The sequence below is a fragment of the Amphichorda felina genome (assembly GCF_050947745.1).
Source record: "Amphichorda felina strain 45539 chromosome Unknown scaffold_5, whole genome shotgun sequence".
Lineage (NCBI taxonomy): Eukaryota > Fungi > Ascomycota > Sordariomycetes > Hypocreales > Bionectriaceae > Amphichorda > Amphichorda felina.
This window is the reverse complement of record NW_028145045.1, coordinates 289,084-306,838: the sequence shown is the minus strand read 5'-3', so window position 1 is coordinate 306,838 and position 17,755 is coordinate 289,084. Positions and strand designations below refer to the sequence as shown.

At 51.6% G+C, this 17,755-nt stretch overlaps 7 protein-coding genes across 7 annotated transcripts; 5 read left to right on the top strand and 2 right to left on the bottom strand.

The window, feature by feature from the left end:
* Window positions 1–100: 100 nt before the first annotated feature.
* On the bottom strand, window positions 101–1,421 carry ACO1O0_004932 (uncharacterized protein; the record flags this gene model as incomplete). The annotated part of the gene is made up of 3 exons (XM_083194364.1): window positions 101–518; window positions 581–1,119; window positions 1,191–1,421. 3 exons carry the CDS (start codon window positions 1,419–1,421, stop codon window positions 101–103), a joined length of 1,188 nt encoding a protein of 395 aa, XP_083049277.1.
* A 4,189-nt stretch (window positions 1,422–5,610) lies between these two features.
* On the top strand, window positions 5,611–6,684 carry ACO1O0_004931 (uncharacterized protein; the record flags this gene model as incomplete). The annotated part of the gene is made up of 1 exon (XM_083194363.1): window positions 5,611–6,684. One exon carries the CDS (start codon window positions 5,611–5,613, stop codon window positions 6,682–6,684), a length of 1,074 nt encoding a protein of 357 aa, XP_083049276.1.
* A 2,059-nt stretch (window positions 6,685–8,743) lies between these two features.
* ACO1O0_004930 (Alpha/Beta hydrolase protein) lies at window positions 8,744–9,604 on the top strand (the record flags this gene model as incomplete). The annotated part of the gene is made up of 1 exon (XM_083194362.1): window positions 8,744–9,604. One exon carries the CDS (start codon window positions 8,744–8,746, stop codon window positions 9,602–9,604), a length of 861 nt encoding a protein of 286 aa, XP_083049275.1.
* A 1,474-nt stretch (window positions 9,605–11,078) lies between these two features.
* Window positions 11,079–12,419, top strand: ACO1O0_004929 (voltage-dependent anion channel-domain-containing protein; the record flags this gene model as incomplete). The annotated part of the gene is made up of 1 exon (XM_083194361.1): window positions 11,079–12,419. One exon carries the CDS (start codon window positions 11,079–11,081, stop codon window positions 12,417–12,419), a length of 1,341 nt encoding a protein of 446 aa, XP_083049274.1.
* Window positions 12,420–13,729: 1,310 nt separating this feature from the next.
* ACO1O0_004928 (YciI family protein) lies at window positions 13,730–14,196 on the top strand (the record flags this gene model as incomplete). The annotated part of the gene is made up of 3 exons (XM_083194360.1): window positions 13,730–13,836; window positions 13,897–13,952; window positions 14,030–14,196. The coding sequence occupies 3 exons, from the start codon at window positions 13,730–13,732 to the stop codon at window positions 14,194–14,196; spliced, it is 330 nt and encodes a 109-aa protein (XP_083049273.1).
* A 411-nt stretch (window positions 14,197–14,607) lies between these two features.
* On the bottom strand, window positions 14,608–16,178 carry ACO1O0_004927 (uncharacterized protein; the record flags this gene model as incomplete). Its single annotated transcript, XM_083194359.1, has 5 exons — window positions 14,608–14,763; window positions 14,828–15,233; window positions 15,278–15,435; window positions 15,497–15,903; window positions 15,962–16,178. The coding sequence occupies 5 exons, from the start codon at window positions 16,176–16,178 to the stop codon at window positions 14,608–14,610; spliced, it is 1,344 nt and encodes a 447-aa protein (XP_083049272.1).
* A 709-nt stretch (window positions 16,179–16,887) lies between these two features.
* Window positions 16,888–17,411, top strand: ALTA12 (ribosomal protein P1; the record flags this gene model as incomplete). The annotated part of the gene is made up of 3 exons (XM_083194358.1): window positions 16,888–16,956; window positions 17,072–17,146; window positions 17,229–17,411. 3 exons carry the CDS (start codon window positions 16,888–16,890, stop codon window positions 17,409–17,411), a joined length of 327 nt encoding a protein of 108 aa, XP_083049271.1.
* Window positions 17,412–17,755: the final 344 nt, after the last annotated feature.

Below are 17,755 nucleotides of genomic sequence, written 5' to 3'. Positions count from 1 at the left end.
CCTGCAGGAAGTGGACAATAGACATAGTCAGCTTTAGTTATCGAGACGTTGCATGAATTTGTGCCCCGTGATATGAACCTCCTTAGCCGTATGATTTAGCTCATGCTGCCTTGCCCACGGTGGTCCGGGATAGCAAGCAGGCAAGGTCACTCTTTTCAAACCACTCCCGGTTATGATTCCAAGCATTCACAATAATGTCCCTTCCGTGCCGTGCAGCATCCTGCACCTGATCCTGCGTACCCCAGCCGGGGACGATGGTCCCGAAGCTCAGCATGTGGACTCCAAGCTGGATTGCCGTCCGGAAGGCAAATTCCTCAGTCTGCTCTCCCAGCCCTTCCGCGTATCCCTGCACCATCCACAGCGCGGCGTCAATCTTCTTGTACAGCCACAGCTGGTATAGTTCGCAGAGCATCTGGCCGTGGTCCAGGTTTCGCACGCCCAGTTGGGACATTTCCCAGTCAATCACGAAGATGGGGATCTCTGCGCCTTCCTGTATTGGCGAGTTTGGAAGGAGGATGCTATAGGTTGGCTCTTCGTTAGCATTCCGTCGTGAGATGAGTTCTTTCGGGAGATAACTTACTTTCCGGTCCAAAAATCACCATGGATCGGCATCAGATCCCCATGGGCGCCCTTCAGCTCTTCAGATGCAAGCTGCTTGACTTTCTCAAACACATCCTTTGCTTCCTCCAAGATCCCAGGGAACATGGCTACTCGCTCCTGGAGCCAATCAAAGTTTATCATGTGCTTCAGGCCCTGCATCTGGTTCTGCGTTTTCAGCGCCGCATACAGCTTGGGCTCGGGTGTCCCCGCCGGTCCTGTGCGCCAAGCCTCTACCTCTGCCTGCGAGCGGCGGTGGAATTTTGTGATGTACTGGGCTAGGACCTTGCCCAGCTGATGGCACTGCGGTCGCAGTGAGTCTGGGGTTGGGGACGGGTAGTTCTCCAGCACATATGCCTTGAGGTTGGCCCCGTTGGGGAGCAGCTCCTGGACTTGGGTGTTGCTCTCGTCGTCATAGAGGAGGCATCGCGGCGTCCTGACAGCGTAATTGTAGCCGCTTGGCTTGTCGGCGTTCACGCGCAGGGAAGTGACAGCAGTCAGGCATTCCTCCTCTATCCTCTTCTAATTGTCAGCAACATTGAAGATGACGATAGCTGATGGGGGGCGGGGCATCGCGACAGATGGTTACATACACAACGGTCTAGCGAAAGCGCCATGGAGGGGTTGGAAGCGACATAGGGCTCGCCGTGCTTGACGAGGACGTCTGTGGTGCCATCTTCGAGGGGCTTATCAAGACGAGCGCGGTAGATGAAGTTTCCCGTTCCTCCACTTATCGTCTCCAGGGAGGCTGCTGAGTAGCGGGTTCCCTTGAGCCATTGGAGGACTCGGGACTTGATGTCGTCGGGGGTTTGTTGCGAGGCCATTCTTTCGCATCGGCAGTTGCTCTTGTCTGGGTCTGGCAGATGTGGGGTGGAATGGACGGGACTTTGTAGTACTTGGTTTGGTGCTGCGTTCAGTGACTCATCATGATTCACCCGCCTAAAAGATGCGCTCCCAGTGGGGGAGGTTATAATAGTGAGGGGCCCAAAACTGATGATACACCAACGGCAGAACGCGATGTGCTGAGTATACCTCCATACCTAACCAAGAGGCCTAAGATTATTTCAGTTAACACCAGATAATAAAAGAAGTCAACATCCTCTGGCTTAATGCTAGGCTTTATGTACCGCTCAAGTGATCTCTCCCTAGTGCCCAACTTGGATTTCTCCTGATGTAAAGACATGGACGCGAAGAGCTTTGTCTACTCCTATCTAAATATCTCATAATTCTAATTCACCTCCTGAACAATGTATTTAAAAAGTCATCCCGGCTTAGAAAATGGTCTTCATTCAATCGCTGCTTTTGTCGTGGCCATCCAGTGCTCATCCCATATCAACACTGGCCAGCGGCAGCAAGGACGCGGACGTCATAGATGGACACGGTTCGCCCCTCATGCAGTGAGCCGCGACTCATAGTAGAACTTGTTGCGCCTTCCTGGGCCCCTGAGGTTGGAGGATGCAAACGCGGGAGAAACCTGTGAGGCTGTGCAGGGATGAAGGGGCGTCGTACGAGTATTCATACATGCGGCCAAGAATACGAGCGCCGAACTCTTGAAAAGGGCTTGTCGAGATGACATTGTGTCCCTGATGTGTGGTGCCGTTAGCATGATTCCTAAATACTACCTATAACTATTATCATCGCTTTACAACTCATGGCTATTTTTAAAAACAAAACGAATTAATACCCCATAACGTGGAATTGCCTTATGCTCTCTGTAATGAGACTCTATCGCGACCATTCCACCAAATGGATGCGGATTATAATCGACCATATCATTGTTCAATCTCTCCGACGATTCCCCAGTTGCCGGTGGACGCCACTGTATTCGTACTCTTCAATTCGTGGAGACTCGTCTAATATTTTGAATTCTCGCCTCTCGCGGGTCGCCCTGGGAGACGGCCTGGCGATTGACTTGGGTATAGGCACCATCACCCAGCTGTTGCAAGCATCCCGAGACGAAACCAGTGACCAACTCCAACATGCATCCAGCATAAACACCCCCCATGACCAGAAATACATGTTGGAAGATATTTCGCCAGCTGCTCGTAAAGATGCAGAAGGCCGCTGCAGTAGATGAAGCCAATGCAGCAGCAACGAAGAGTGCGCCGACCGGGGCTGGTGGCGAGGGATGTTGACCAAGGGCGGAAAAGACTTGACTGAGGGCCAAAAGATAAATGGGCAGTATGGCTCCAAATTGAAGAGCTATCATAAAGTCTCTTGCTCCCTCTGATCTTGTTGACCAGTCGCTGTACCCGAAGGCGGCAGTGACTATCCAGAGACTTAGGGTGATGGCTAGGCTGACGACAAAATAGCCTGGGTCAAAATGCCTGGTTGATGTATTTCCCATGGTATTCAGCTGTGAAGAAGAGCACAGGGGAAGAGTAAGCAGTGATTAGGTGCTGCGGTTGGCCGAACGTGTTGGGTATTGATGGTATCAGAGGCGGTGGGCAGCTGGGGACTTGGAGATTCCAAGCCCTTAATAAGAGGACATGATCGACGCATTCCACGGAGATTTGCAACACAACACAGTCAACACTAAAGGTAGAGCTAGACTACAACATGCATATTGCCAAGAGTGCCATCAGCCCTAGCAATATATCGGGTAAGGTATGGATATTAATACACGTACTAACTACTACCCGGCCGTTGGTCGCATCGCCGATGAGGCGGGCCGCCATGCTACGGAGACCGGCACGTATGACCTAGTCCCACTTATACATGCAAGTCTCAAAAGTCGAAGGAAGCACACCAAGTTGAATCGATCGATGGCTTTAAGCATCATTGCGAGTCCACGAGAGAATTGAATATCTTGGCATGGGTAGGTAGGTATATAGGTACTCCTAAATTTACCTATTCTAAAGAGACCTAGTAGCTGAAGTATTCAAACATATAGTAGAATATTCATTAATACAACGAGTAAGTATATGACTTAGGTCCATCATCTATATTAACCAGCAAAGTATACTACAGCTTTATGAAGAAATTCGACCCCTTAAATGGGGGGGTATCCGAGATACAAGACTGTCTCAAATCCAAATCAAATAAACAAAACGTTCAATCCTTCGCGAAGGTTACGAATTGGAAGCTGAGGACGTCGTGATCCTCGAACTTGATGCAGCCCTCTTGGCCACGGCCAACCAAGTCGCCCCCACAGTCCTTCCCCGAGTACAATACTACGTCTATAAATGAGGTTAGTAGCCATATAGCCACACCTATACAGCAGAAGCCAACACAGACGGTGAAATAAATGCTGGAAAACTCACAGTCGTCTTCCCCCTCTCCATCGTTTGGATCCATAGTCATAGAGGGGACATAGAGACCAGCTTGGTCAACGTCATGGCACGTGTTTTTGTTGTCTTTGTTGAGGTCAAACGACCAGACACGTTGCCCAGTGCACTGCTGACCTGTGTACCAGACTAGTTCGTAAGCGGTAGCTGATACAACAGCGGCAACAAGACCAAAGCAGAGAGAGAGCTTCATATTGTACTAGAAGCTTTCGTCGTCTGACTCTTGTATCTTATATAGAGATTTTAGGACCAGGATGTCGTGAGCCAACTAAATGGGTCTTTTATGGTAGTAGACGGGAACAATTTTGTAGGTTGTAGGAAGGCGTAGTGCGAAGAGGGATACCTAGATTAGATTCAGTGGGTTTAAGCTCTTCTTATGTGTTCGTCTTACTCCCGTTTATCAGTTGATATGTTAAATGATAACGGTGGGTCAAAATTTGGTGACGGTACTCATGCTGCCTTGCCATTCTATGCTACAGCTGTGCCTCTTGAAGTGACGTAGGAAAAGGGACAGTTCACCAATGATTTGTATTACAAATGTCTTTCCTCGTTCCGTGTGAGAATCTAGTTAGCAATACAACAATGTACACTGTAAGCACGGCTGATGATGTCGTCATGACCAAGGAGTCTCCCCTTGGATGTAACACACTGGTAAAGAGATTCCGACTTTGTTGGTCTCAGAGTTACACTCCGAATTGCACTACTGTAGGCAATGAGTAGTATAGAATAGGCTAACGCGTCACGCGTGTCACGTACCTGGGAGTGGACGTGATATAAACGTTGTCATATTGCCTTTGAACTACTAGTGACTGGAGGTGAGGAAACAACAGTGATCAGGTCTGCTGCAAATGGCCAAAGTCATTGTGCCGCTATGAAAGAACAGTAGTACACAGGTTATAATCCAGGGGTGTTATGCCTTTCTTCCACACTCCGGCCAGCATGGAGACTCATTCACGTCTCAAGTGAGGTCATGGAGCACTTGACCGGTCAGGACTAAGAGAATCCTTCCAGAATATCATGTCAGCTCGCATTAGCTCGACTATAGATGGTTACTGCGAGCATGTGTTTTGGTTCGTGCGAGACAATGTGACACAGAGAATTCTAAAATATAAAAAGATCAACAAACAGATGGAGTCACAAGAGGATATGGTTTTACCCGCTGTCCCGTAGGCTGTAACTGGCCCGTTGTTGGATGTAAGACAACACGGCTCGATTCATGTTCATGCGCGGCATGGTGACATGACATCTTACTCGGCGCGTTGATCGCCAATTAGTTCTAGAAAATTGATTGGTTGTGTCTGAATGGTAGGTGCAACTCATCCAAAAACTGCCGGTAGCCAAGATGATCTAAACGCCGCCGATATTCACCATCGTGATCGAGTATCCTTGCTGACAGGAGTGATGGATACCACGACACAAGGTCTTACATACTATGCCAGATGTTCTCATACACCGCTAGATCAGAGTCATCGAAAGATGTATCAAGTTGAATGGGAGGTATGTATTTCAGCAACCGTATCAACACCAGTATAAATGGGAGGGTGAAGTAGACACATAGGTCTCATTCTACCATTCTCTTCATTACCCTCAACAGATGAGGAGAGCAGCCTTGGCCCATTAGCCTTAAATCATACCTTGACCATACCCTTGGAGAGCCTTCCACTACTCTACTACCCCCATCATGCGTTCTCTCCATTATCTTGTCGCATCCCTTCTCTTTCAAGGCATGTCCAACGCGGATGAGTCTGCCCACTTCCAGCGTCGCAACTTCAACTCCGAGCGAGATGTTCATCTGGGCACTCTTCGTAGCCTGGATGACTTCTACGAGCGGATGGGCACCAACGGCAGTGACTGGACAATGCTCGACCCTGAACAACCGGAGCGCCTGAGCCAGACGCCAGCTTGGGACCTTCCAGGTGTCACGAAAAGCTCCCGCACCGGCTCTGCGCTCATGGCGCGCGGAGATGACGACAAGTGCGCTGATAAGGATGGCATTGCGTATTACGTCTGCGAAGCATTGCCCCACCGCTACTTCATCTGGGTTGCGGGTGTTGCTGTCGTCATCTATTGGACCCCGTCGTTCCTCGACAGCTTCCTTGATGATGTCGCCAAGCTGATCGGGAACGGTATCAATATGCAGGCGCGATACGAGCGTATCAGGAATGGCCACGAGGGCCCGGTGAACAAGCTCAAGGTGCGAGATCTGAACATGGAAGGGCTGGACGTCAGGCACCTTGGTCTCGTCACTCCGAGAGACGATTTTGAGCCAGAATATATCCACTTCAACATCGAGAACGAGATGGCCGGCATGGCCAAACGTGATCTCAGCGGCGAGGAGGGCATCTTGGCAGAGGCTCGCTCTTATACGCGGTACGCCCTCCGTTCCGCTACGGGGGAACTCGAGGCCAGGGGAGTCGACGCTACTCTATCCGCCGATTCCAGCAAAAGGAGAGATATGGAACGCGCGATTCAGGGGCGTGGGGACAAGGAGACCGCCGAGTCGAACCTGGTTTCCAACCTGAAGCCAGGAACCAGGGCAGCCGCCAAGAGCGAGGAGTGGCGTGACTGGAGCATCATCATCACTGCAGACCGCAGCAGCAGCTACTTCCCAGATTCGAGCCAGGGTTGCATCGTTGAGTTCCTCAGGGACCGTCTAAACGCGGCAGCCAGCGATGGCCGGCACTCATGCATGCACCTGTCTGAGAAGAATTTGCCTTCGAATTACTTCACATACACGGGTGTCTTCATCAACAAAGGCGGCAGCAATTGGGCTTTACCGTTCGGTGAGTGCTGCGCATGAGGTATGAGATATTCATGTTTTGGAGGGCGAGGAGTGGCGATTTCAATGTATGGTATACGAACTATATACATAGCACTATATATCAATGGGATATTATGATACAAATTCGAGGATCGCAGTATCTGTATTGCCATGATATTAGTAGATATATTATGAGAATATTGCTATCTATATTACTGTACTCTTAACGCAATTTTCTCTAGCTAAGAACTTAAGCTCATCAGACCATATAACATCAGTATAAAAGTAACAACATCGTCAGAATAATGGTGTTATCATTGCATCAGATCGGCAGATAGACTATCCTAACTAGTAGCCTTTCTGCGGGAGGCAAAGGCCTATTTAATACCTCGTCTGCCCGACGAGAAGAAGCCGCCATTAGCGGCTTAGCAACCTCACGGCAATACGAAGGTCCTATGACCCCATTTATATCCCCGATACGATAATATAATAGTAAGCGTGGACGGACGAAACCACCCACCCTACCAGTAGAAAACCATCCCTCCCCATATGCAACCCACTCAATTCATTTGGGATTTCTAATATCTGTTATCATTCAAGCAAATTGACCACCTACCTAGTTACACATGACCTCAGATAGGCCGACATTTTGACGGCCGCTCACCTACCCGCCCTACCGACGTCCGCGCTACCACTTATCCACCCCCACCCTATCGAATAGGCCGAAAGCAGGAAAAGGTTTAACCGATTCTTAAAGTCCTGGAGGCAAGAGGCCCATGAGACTATATATTTACGTATATAAGCCTATTCCAGAGTCCCGTAAACCCTAGTTATGTATCTAATGGGCCAGGTTCAACTCGTCTCGCACCGTCCCTGTCCTGAGGAATCCGGCCCGTTGGTCGATCCTCCATCCTCTCACCCACACAGATTCTTCATGTAGCCATAGAGAAATCCAGTGAGCTCTTCAATGAGTCACGCCGCTCTCCCATCCCTGATACCGAAGTTGTGCGTTCCAATGATGAGCTTCGGACGCTCTCCCACGGCACGATCTCGCCAGCCCAGCTTATCCCGCTTATCGAACAACAGAATATCTCTATAGTTGCCCACGTAATCTATGAATAGAAGAAAATTTAGCTCAAAGAATTTACCTCTGCTAATAGCGTAGCGCAGAAAGACACAATATCATCCTGCTTATCGTAGAAACACGAGAGTCCAAAGTGCTACAACCGTGGCCATGCATATATAGGGCTAATGATCCCCAGAAAATTAAAGTGTCCTACGGACGCATCCCTGAAAATTCCAATACGTTCAACGTCCGGATCTCGACTGGCGTTTATATGAAGGTTGAAGATGTTCCAGGTCTAACGCCTAGACCAGAACCTATCGTAGATTCCAACACCCACGACTCTGACAGGAATCTGTGCATCACGCTGGTTGGCTAGCACAACCAATTCATACTCGCACGTACCAGTACTCACTACTCATGATGCTGTGGACTGGTGGCCCGTGGGCCCCTTGAGAGTTCGGTCGAGATGTGGCGTTCGACAACGGTCACAGCTTTGGGCAGGCTCATGGGGTCCAGGGTCCGGGGCCATACGGAGCTTGGCAACAACCCGTGATTCGTGGTGGGCCATGAGGATGAGGACGAGCATGGAGCGGGATAGCCCATCTTCCCCGGAAGACGGAAGTAAATCTACGAGTACAATTCCGCTAGGGCAGACGATGGGGAAAATGGGGGCCGATGGATCATGCATGATTCATGGGGTCGACTGTCGAGTGTCGATGGGGTTGGTGGGTTCAAACTTGGCAGGCGTTTAGGCTCGGAAAATAAAGGTGGGTAAGCTTGGGGAAGAGGCGCCTGACGCGATGTGCATGCAATGTTCTTTCCTCTTCTGCCTCCTGTATTGTCGGTGACAGTTGCCTCATCATGATGGCATTGCATGCGTCGCAACTGCAAAACAGTTTTGCAAATTCCAAGTGCCTTCCATTTGTAATTTTTCAACCTTCCAACTGTTCAATTACTTCACTCCCGGTCTAAACATATTGTGCAATCACATTCACATCACTGGGCTTCACGCACGAAGCTAGTACGAACACCATGGCCTCATCCATCACCCTCCCCGACTCTAGGAAGCTATCGTACTCCTTCGACGAGTCTCCCCCGGATGGCCCCACAGTGCTGCTCTCCAGCCCATTGTGCGCGCCCTTCACGGCCTGGGACCACGTTGTGCCCATCCTCAACAGGAATGGCTTCCGCACCTTGCGCTATGACCCGCCTGGCCATGGCGACTCTTCCGCGCCCGACGCCCTCGATACCACCACCTTTGACTCCATTTCCGATGATGTCAGGCTCCTCCTCAGATCCCTGAACATTGCCAAGCTGCACTCGTGGGTAGGCGTATCCATGGGTGCCGCCACCGGCATCGTCTTTACTACAAAATACCCCGGCGTCGTCAGCAAGCTCGTCATCTGCGACACCATCTCGTCCTCACCGGTAAACGCCAATGTCGATGACACTTTCGGTCCCCGTGTTGATGCCGCACGTGCCGCCGGCAGCATGGATAGCAGTGTGCATGGCACGCTGGAGCGCTGGTTTGGCACGGAATGGCTAGATGCCAACCCCCAGGAGACTCAGCGGATGCGCGACCTGATGCTGCGCACTAGCATCAACGGCTTCGAGACGTGCTGTCACGCCCTACGCAGCCCGAGTTTTGATCTGCGGCCACTATTTGCCAAGATCGGTGCCAGTGTCGACGAAGCTGTCTGTGTCGTCGGCGAAAAGGACGCCAATCTGCTCCACGCGATGAGTGTCATGAGAGCCAAGATCGCGGAAGGCTTCGCGGCAGCCGGCAAGTCCAACAACGTCGAGCTAGTCATTATTAAAAACGCCGGGCACGTGTGCTTCATTGACGGCCTTGATCAGTTTAGCCAGATCATTACGTCGTTCCTCAAGGCATGATACCAACGAATTACGACCCACTCAAAGCCACCTGATTCCAACGTGGCCTGCCGCCTTGTTGCCCGCCGAATTCTTATCACACAGCCCGCACTTTCCCGACAGTGGTGTCTCGTATAACATGAGATGCTTTCATTTGAATGCCCCTCCAACGTTTCAAAAGCTTCCGACTTTCCAGAAATATCCCAGATGGGTTATTTTCTGTCTCCCAAGACATTACAAGGTAGTCTCATATGCCACTGAGGAGCTCAAGGTATCAGGACATATGTGCACAAACTACCTTATGAACGTTACATAGTATGGTATTTCTCTGACCAATGTTGTTTTTCTCAGTTATCTCTAAGTACTACTCGTACGTCCATGCTCCATGCATTCTCAGACTTGTCCCAGATAACACACCGATCTTTTGTCGCCCAGTGGGGCAACTTCGCCATCATCGTCGTCATTTCTTGCGCCAAGGGCCGTGCTCAACCATTCTCGCCGCTCAGGTTCCATTCAAAGTTATCAACCACTGGGAATCTCTTCTGCTCTCAACTCTCCACCTCACGAACCAACGAGCCTCGTGCGTCCCGTTTTTGACGTCTGATGTCTCGCGCTATAGCTTCTGCATCGCTCCGTCGTGGGGGCACGTCCCAAACTCATTGGCTCACCGGACAAGGCGGACATTGACGACGATCGTCGTGATATGCAACAGGGGAGGCCGCTTCTAACTTCCAACCACGTCCTTGCACGTCCTTGCACGTCGCTGAGACAGAGCCCCAATAATGAGGGTCCCGCCGGGTCGTCCCCGAGGCTATGCCCAGACGTCAGTACCCGATTGGAAAAGAAAGTGCCAGGACGCCCTGTCGTTCTCCAGTGAATTGGGCACAAGTGCCGGGGATGGTGATTGCGGCCGCGAGTCACCAACTTCACCGGGAGAAGAAAAAAATGAAGAGCATCAGGGGCAATCTACCTGTGCGCGTCAAGAACTATCAAATCTTTTACCATAATATCAGCACAACGATTTAGAACGTGCCTTCGGAATCCTTTGTCTATTTTCTGTGGTCAGATGGGAAACGTTGCAGCTGCATTGACCAACATACTGATATTCCCGGCAGTTCAAGCATAAGGATTATCGCATCGCGATTCAGGACCCATCAACACTCAGTGGTCCGTCGTTTAATCCTGCGAATTGTGGCTGCTTTGCCAATTCTGCTTCATCAAATCCACCCAACAAAGCCACCTCGGACTCGTCACGGCTTGACGTTGCGTTGCAGGAGACCCGAGACAACGTGTTCCGGTCGTTTCTTCACAACGGTTCGGAGATGCTCGAGATCATATTTATATCCTTCTCCTAAAAGGCCATGTAGAGCCCAGTCACTCATTCTTTTTTTTTTCACCTCAGAACTCTCTCTCGTTATTCTCAACCTAATTCCATATTTCCCGTTCATTTCAACGGAGCTACAACGTCACTGTGAGGCTATTCAGCACTTCACCCATGGAGTCCCTATTCAGACGGAGCACAATGCCCGCTACCATCCGCCCAGGATCCTTCGGATCTACTCTCAATGGCGAAGAAACGGCCCGAGACGCTCGAAGTGGTGTCGATGCCAACGCTCCCGAGCAAGACAGCAACTTATGCGACCTCCACAACCGAACCAATGCATCAACACCTGACCCTAACATCGAGAAGGGCAACGATGTCCATGCTGCCGACATGTATGACCCCAACCGACCGAAGCTATCCATGCGTCAACGTATCCGGCACTTCACCTGGGCATGGTACACCTTCCCCATGAGCACCGGCGGCCTTTCTATGCTCTTCTCCGCCCAGCTGAACCAGTTTCCCGGCCTCAAGTACATCGGCCTCGCCGTATATATCATCAACATCCTCATTTTCACGGCGATCACGATTACCATGGTTGCCCGGTTTGTCCTCCATACCGGCTCCTTCACCACTTCTGTTACACATCCGCGGGAGGGCTTTTTCGTACCCACCTTCTTCCTGTCACTTGCCACACTCATTACTAGCACCGACCGGTATGCCGTACCCAGGGACAACTCCAACCTCGTCTGGGCCGTCCAGGCATCCTACTGGGCATACGTCGTCATCACCCTACTGCTCGCTATCGGGCAGTACAGCTATGTCTTCGCGGTGCACAACTTCGGCCTACAGACCATGATGCCGACGTGGATTCTCCCCATCTTCCCCATCATGCTCTCTGGCACCATCGCCTCCATCATTGCTGAAACGCAGCCCGATATAGCGGCCGTGCCCATCATCCTTGTGGGCCTGACATGCCAAGGCTTGGGTCTCAGCGTTGCCGTCATGATGTACGCGCACATGGTTGGCCGCCTGATGCAGGCCGGGCTCCCCGACCGAGAGCACCGCACGGGTCTGTTCATGTGCGTCGGCCCGCCGGCGTTTACAGCACTGGCGCTCATTGGCATGGCGCGAGGCTTTCCTGGGGACCTCGACCTCACAGGGGATGGGCGCGTGATAGACGCCAGCCTCGTGCGGCTCATTGCCATCATGGGCGCCGTGTTTCTCTGGGCGCTGAGCCTATGGTGGTTTGGCATCGCAGCCATGGCTGTCATTCTAGCGCCGCCTAGGCACTTCCACCTAGGGTGGTGGGCCATGGTGTTCCCCAACACGGGCTTCACACTGGCGACCATCTCGATCGCGCGGGAGATTGGGGCTGATGTTCTGGCTTGGGTTTCCACCGGGATGAGCATTATCATTGTAATAACCTTCAGCTTCGTCCTATTCCACCATGTGCGGGCAGTGATTGTACAGGACATCATGTACCCGGGGCTCGACGAGGACGTCGACCATTGAGGAGGACGTCGCCATAGGTACAAGGAAAAAAAGGAGACACATAACACATTGAACTATTTCAGCGTCGAGTTCGTTGGGGAGTTAAAATTCGCTTCTAATTGGCATTTTTCAGCAGTGCCAGGACACTTCGTATATCATTATTACTATGGGCTATCTGGTAATTCATAGCAGTATGGAGCGGTTCTTTTAGGTTCAGAGGCTAGACATGATTAGAAACATATCTTACACGCATATATTAGGCAATCCAAAAGTTGGTTCAAATTGAAATCTAAAGTTTCCATTAATTTGCCCGCGGGAAGATGGTCTTAGAACCTCGTGCGTATTAACGGCGATTGGACATTACCCAACTGTAGGTATCAAGCATCTTACAGAACTTGCCTATAGCGACATGAATTCAACCACAATAAGTGTGGCTGGAGCTTCTCCGGGAGACTAGGCCTTGGCAGCTAGGTCTATTGTTGGCTATGGTTTTGGCCAGGCTCAATACCTTAACTAGCCCTCGAATACTAGAGTCGTATCTATCCTAACAGATTTCCCCATCAGTTCATCCAACCCAAATAGCATTATATCGACGATCTCAGGATCAAGGAATTTCTCCGAGGCCATTTCCCCCTCGCCCACAGCCATAAGGCAGGCGATTTCGACATAACACTTAGCAGCGGGCACAGAGTTCAGGCGCGAATTTCTGGTACGCTGCGTACAGGTGCAAGAAGGCCCAGGGCGTCCAATCGTTCAAAATCTCCCATTTCTTGTCCTCAAGTTGAGGTTTCTTCACATCCCCATTATGCAGGTACGCAGCGATGGTGTATCCCAGCGCCTCCTCTGTCCGTACTAATAATCTCCGAGGCATTCTACATAGCAAAGGGGCCAAAAGCTTGTTAGCCGGCTTGCTCTTCTCAGTCACAATCTTGCCTTAAGGACGTCGGATTCTACATATGGACTTTCGCAAGGTGTCTTTGGTGCGTATTATATCCTCGCATTGTATCCTCGACAAGAAATGTATAGTATATTAATTGGGGCCGAACTCGGCACCGGGATTCGGGAGGATGCTAGCGTGCCGCCCAAGGCGCGCCCAGTCAATCGCCGAATCTCCAACTCGGCCGCTAGCAACCGAGACACCACCTGCGACCTCCGCATACAAGACTAATAAGGCGCCTCTATTCGTACATTATATTAAGGTAGACCCTCCCCGTTATCGCTCAGATCCATCGGCCCCATAGGACACCACCATGGCCACCCGCCTCACCACCCAACGCCTCTTCACCACATCATCCACCTTCACTGCCCGCTCAACCATCATCCGTCGCACAATGGCCTCCTCGTCTACACCCGCCACCAGCGAACCCCGCAAGTTCGACTTCCTCGTCATCGTGCCAGACAAGCCCGGTGCGCGACAGAGACGCCTCGACGCCCGCCCGTGAGCAAACTCCCACACGAACTCATTCCCTCCAGAACGGGAGCTGACCACGTCATCCAGAGACCACTTCAAGGGCCTGACGCCCATGATCCAGAGCGGCCAGTTGATGATAGGCGGTCAGTCTGCCTTCTCGCACCAATCGTCCGCCATCGGACATCCATGATTGACCCAGTATTGATGGTAATTATAATAGGCGCCCTCCTCAACGACGTCCCCAAGGACGACGAGGTCTCCAGTCTCGACTTCTTCGGTAGCACCATCGTCATCAGCGCCGAGTCCAAGGAGGAGGTGCTTGAGGTTCTCAAGAAGGATCCGTATGTTAAGGCCGATGTCTGGGATCTGGAGAAGGTATGTACATAATCGAGGAGGGAGACTTGCCGGTGTCCCACGATGGTGGAAACCAACAGCGCTGACTTGGTTCGCTAGACCCAAATCTACCCATTCCGGCCGGCTTGGAAGACAACTGCTGTTGTCTAGTGGCCTAGCCAAATACTATCAAGCTAACGTCGTGTAGACAAAACAATACTATTCGTGCCATTATTCGTTTCTGCCGTGAAGCAGACTAGTTTCAACTATGTTTTCGTCCCTTGCTAGGTCCACACCGGTGAGGAGAGCCCAGCTCTTCGTTTGCCCAGGCCAAACCATCCACTACACATTTCCAAGCCCCTAATTATACTAGACCAAACATACCCGCATCACAAACCCTTCTCATAACGATATAACCCCATGATATAGAGACATCATACCCAGGACGACGATCCAGCGCTCCAATCAGTTACTATCCGAGCTCTCTTCTAACGCCATCTTCAAATCATGATTGATTTCGAAGCACTCGGCCAGAAGCTCACTCACGCTGCCCTGGCCCTCTGGAATGTCGCCATTGATGACAAACTTTCCATCTACCCTCATATTGTCGAGCGAATTCAGCTACGGCCTGTCAGCAAAGCACCATTGGCAGCAACGTGGGGGGCAGGGGGGTGAGTTTTCGAACCTTCATGCTGTACGGGTACAGCTCACGCACTGACGACACACCACCGCTTTCCTTGACTTCACTCAAGCACCGCTTCAGAGTCTGCAGCTGATTGTAAACGGGTAGAAGGGCCTCCGATACCGGTTCGGACGAGATCATAAGCTGGTAGATGTACGCGTAGCTTCGTCGGATCAAGTAGAGCAAAGTCCGCTGTGTCCACAGGTCTGCCGGCCGATCCTTTTCATCGTAGAAGTTGCCGTTCTTTCGGCTCTCGTCGATCTTATCGAGCTGCCGCTGGTAGTCATAGAGGTCTGTCTCGCGAAGAGACCACGCTTGAGTCAGGGACAGCTTGTCAAGCTCGCTGCGAATTCGGACCAGCGCATCATATGTTGGCCGCCATTGTTCAGCAACCTTTCCTTTCCTTGTGCTATTGTTAGATCATGAAGCGCAAATATTGAGGGTGGATCTCACCTTTCAAGGACCATGTCCGACCACTTAAGACAACGCTCGTACAGGTCCAGGACCTCCTCGGAGCCGGGCGGTAAGGATCCATCCTGGCTGCAAAACTTTCCGTCGTTCCTCGATTCTCCCACTTCAAGGAGCTGATTGCGCAGCTTGCGTACTTCAGTCTGTGAAAACTAGTACAGGCTAGGTCAGCCAACAGCCACCCAACAGGAGGGGTCCACAAACATTGGTCTTAGTATTGGCCAGCGATATTGACCGCAATATGGAGATTATCTTCTCGCGCTTGTCCAGAAGGCACTCCCCAAATCTCTCTAGTTTCTTCTGGAGACTCTCCGTTACCTCCTGGCAGCGCTTGACGCGCTTAGCGATCAGCTCAAGTAGATACGGCGAATGATGAATATTTTCCGCTCCGCCGCCCTTCCTGGCATCTTGTATAGTTCGCTCAAGCTTTGAAAGCGTCGAGCTGATGCTGTCCAAGTCCTTGGCTGAGTAGAGATCCACCTCGGTCAGGTGGTCGAGTAGTCGCCTAATGGTGGAGGTCAAGGCGTACGCAGCAGGCGCCTCATTGTTTCGCCCAATGGTAAGATAGAAGAGAGAAAGAAGCTGGAAACAACTCTCCATAACTTTGTCCACTATAAGATAGGGTCAGATCTCCGTTCCCGGAGGTGGCGCAGATCTCGGGTTACACACCTCTATTCTCCTCTTTATGACCCGTCTCAGCTCGGATGTCGTTGAGCTCCCTTACCTGCTCAATGGTGTCGTCGTACAGAGGGATGACATCTTGACTGCGGATGTAGGTTGTTCGGTCTCGTTTCAGGAGCAGAAGCTTGTCGCGGATGATGCTCAGACGGTCAAGGACCTCTCGTTCCCGAGCATCCCGTGGAAGCGGTACCGCAGGTGTATCCATCGTTGTCGCTTGTCTTCCAAGTTATAAAATACAAGTATGAACGGTTTCAAGCAGAACGATAGCAGATCGAGGACAGTTATAGCTTATCAAGAGCGCATGCGTACTTGCGCCACTGTGGTTCGTAGGTGACTAATGTCAGGTCGATGTAGGTCCCGCCCTTCCGAGGCACCAGGAAGCTCCAGGCCAAGCGTTTCGTAACGGTTCGAGTTTCGGCAAATTGTGGCGACCCTCTGCGACAAAAACTATTCCGGGGAAAATGATAAACGATTAGAGCTGGGGTATCAGATGATAGAACGTTGAATTGCGAATGCGAACAGTGTCGGAGGCTCGGGATAGATGTGGAACTTGGAAGCAGCAGCTACGATTTACGTAGTGGTGGGGTATCTTGAGGTGGGGTTCCTGCAGCGTTCTGCCCACAGACACATCGGGAAGTCGGGGGTCGGCTTCCAGAGGCAATCGCCGCACACGGAAGCGACGGCTGATTGGTCAGAAGTCACCCAGCCAATGAGATACCGCACAATTTTCGGAGGGCGGAAAATCAGTTCGGCCCCTCCACTTTAGGTCTTCAAGCCCTCCGGTGCCAAATTTCGACCAGGGTAATTTTCTGTGGTCAGCCTTCTGGTGTGATAATTCGACATCCAAACCACCACGATCTCCACGCCTGTCCATCCCCTCTCAACGTCCGCCGACAACGAGAAAATCAGTCACAATGTCTACTCCCGAGCTCGCTTCGTCCTACGCCGCGCTGATCCTCGCCGACGATGGCGTTGATATCACCGTAAGTTCATGTCGCCGTCGCGAACGATTTGTCGCTTTCCGCCGCGCCTCGCCGCGACGCGCATTTCCATCATTAAACCAGGGTTTGCTGACCATGGGGCGCTCCCAACTCGCAGGCCGACAAGCTCCAGGCTCTGATCAAGGCCGCCAACGTTGAGGTTGAGCCTATCTGGACCTCCATCTTCGCCAAGGTACGAATCCGCGAATACATCGAACACCGGGACGAAATCGTAGGAATTTGTTGTCGCTGACTGGTATGGCTTCACACTACAGGCTCTGGAGGGCAAGGACATCAAGGACCTGCTCAGCAACGTCGGCTCCGGCGGCGGTGCTGCTGCCCCCGCTGCTGGCGGTGCCGCCGCTGGCGGTGACGCCGGCGCTGACGCCGCCGAGGAGGCCAAGGAGGAGGACAAGGAGGAGTCGGACGAGGACATGGGTTTCGGTCTCTTCGACTAAACAACCAAACGCCGCGACGACTTGTTTCCTTGCTTCTTTGTACTTCGCAACTGCATGGCTTCGGGGTTCACAAATCGATCGATCATACAGGATGGAGAGGGCACGACATGTCCTGTGGTCGGGACAGAATAGCTTCGTCCACATCATACGATGACGCGATGGGGGCCCTCAATGACGGAGTTCACGCGGGGGAAGGTATTGGTCAATTTAAGGGCTACAAAAAGCAACTGAATTCCCCAAATCACGATTGGTGAACAGGTCAATTTCCATCGTGAATGTGGTCGCTTTTGCCAGACCCTGGGCTTTCCTCAACCGGCAGCATCCTGCTGGCCGCTTGTCCTAAG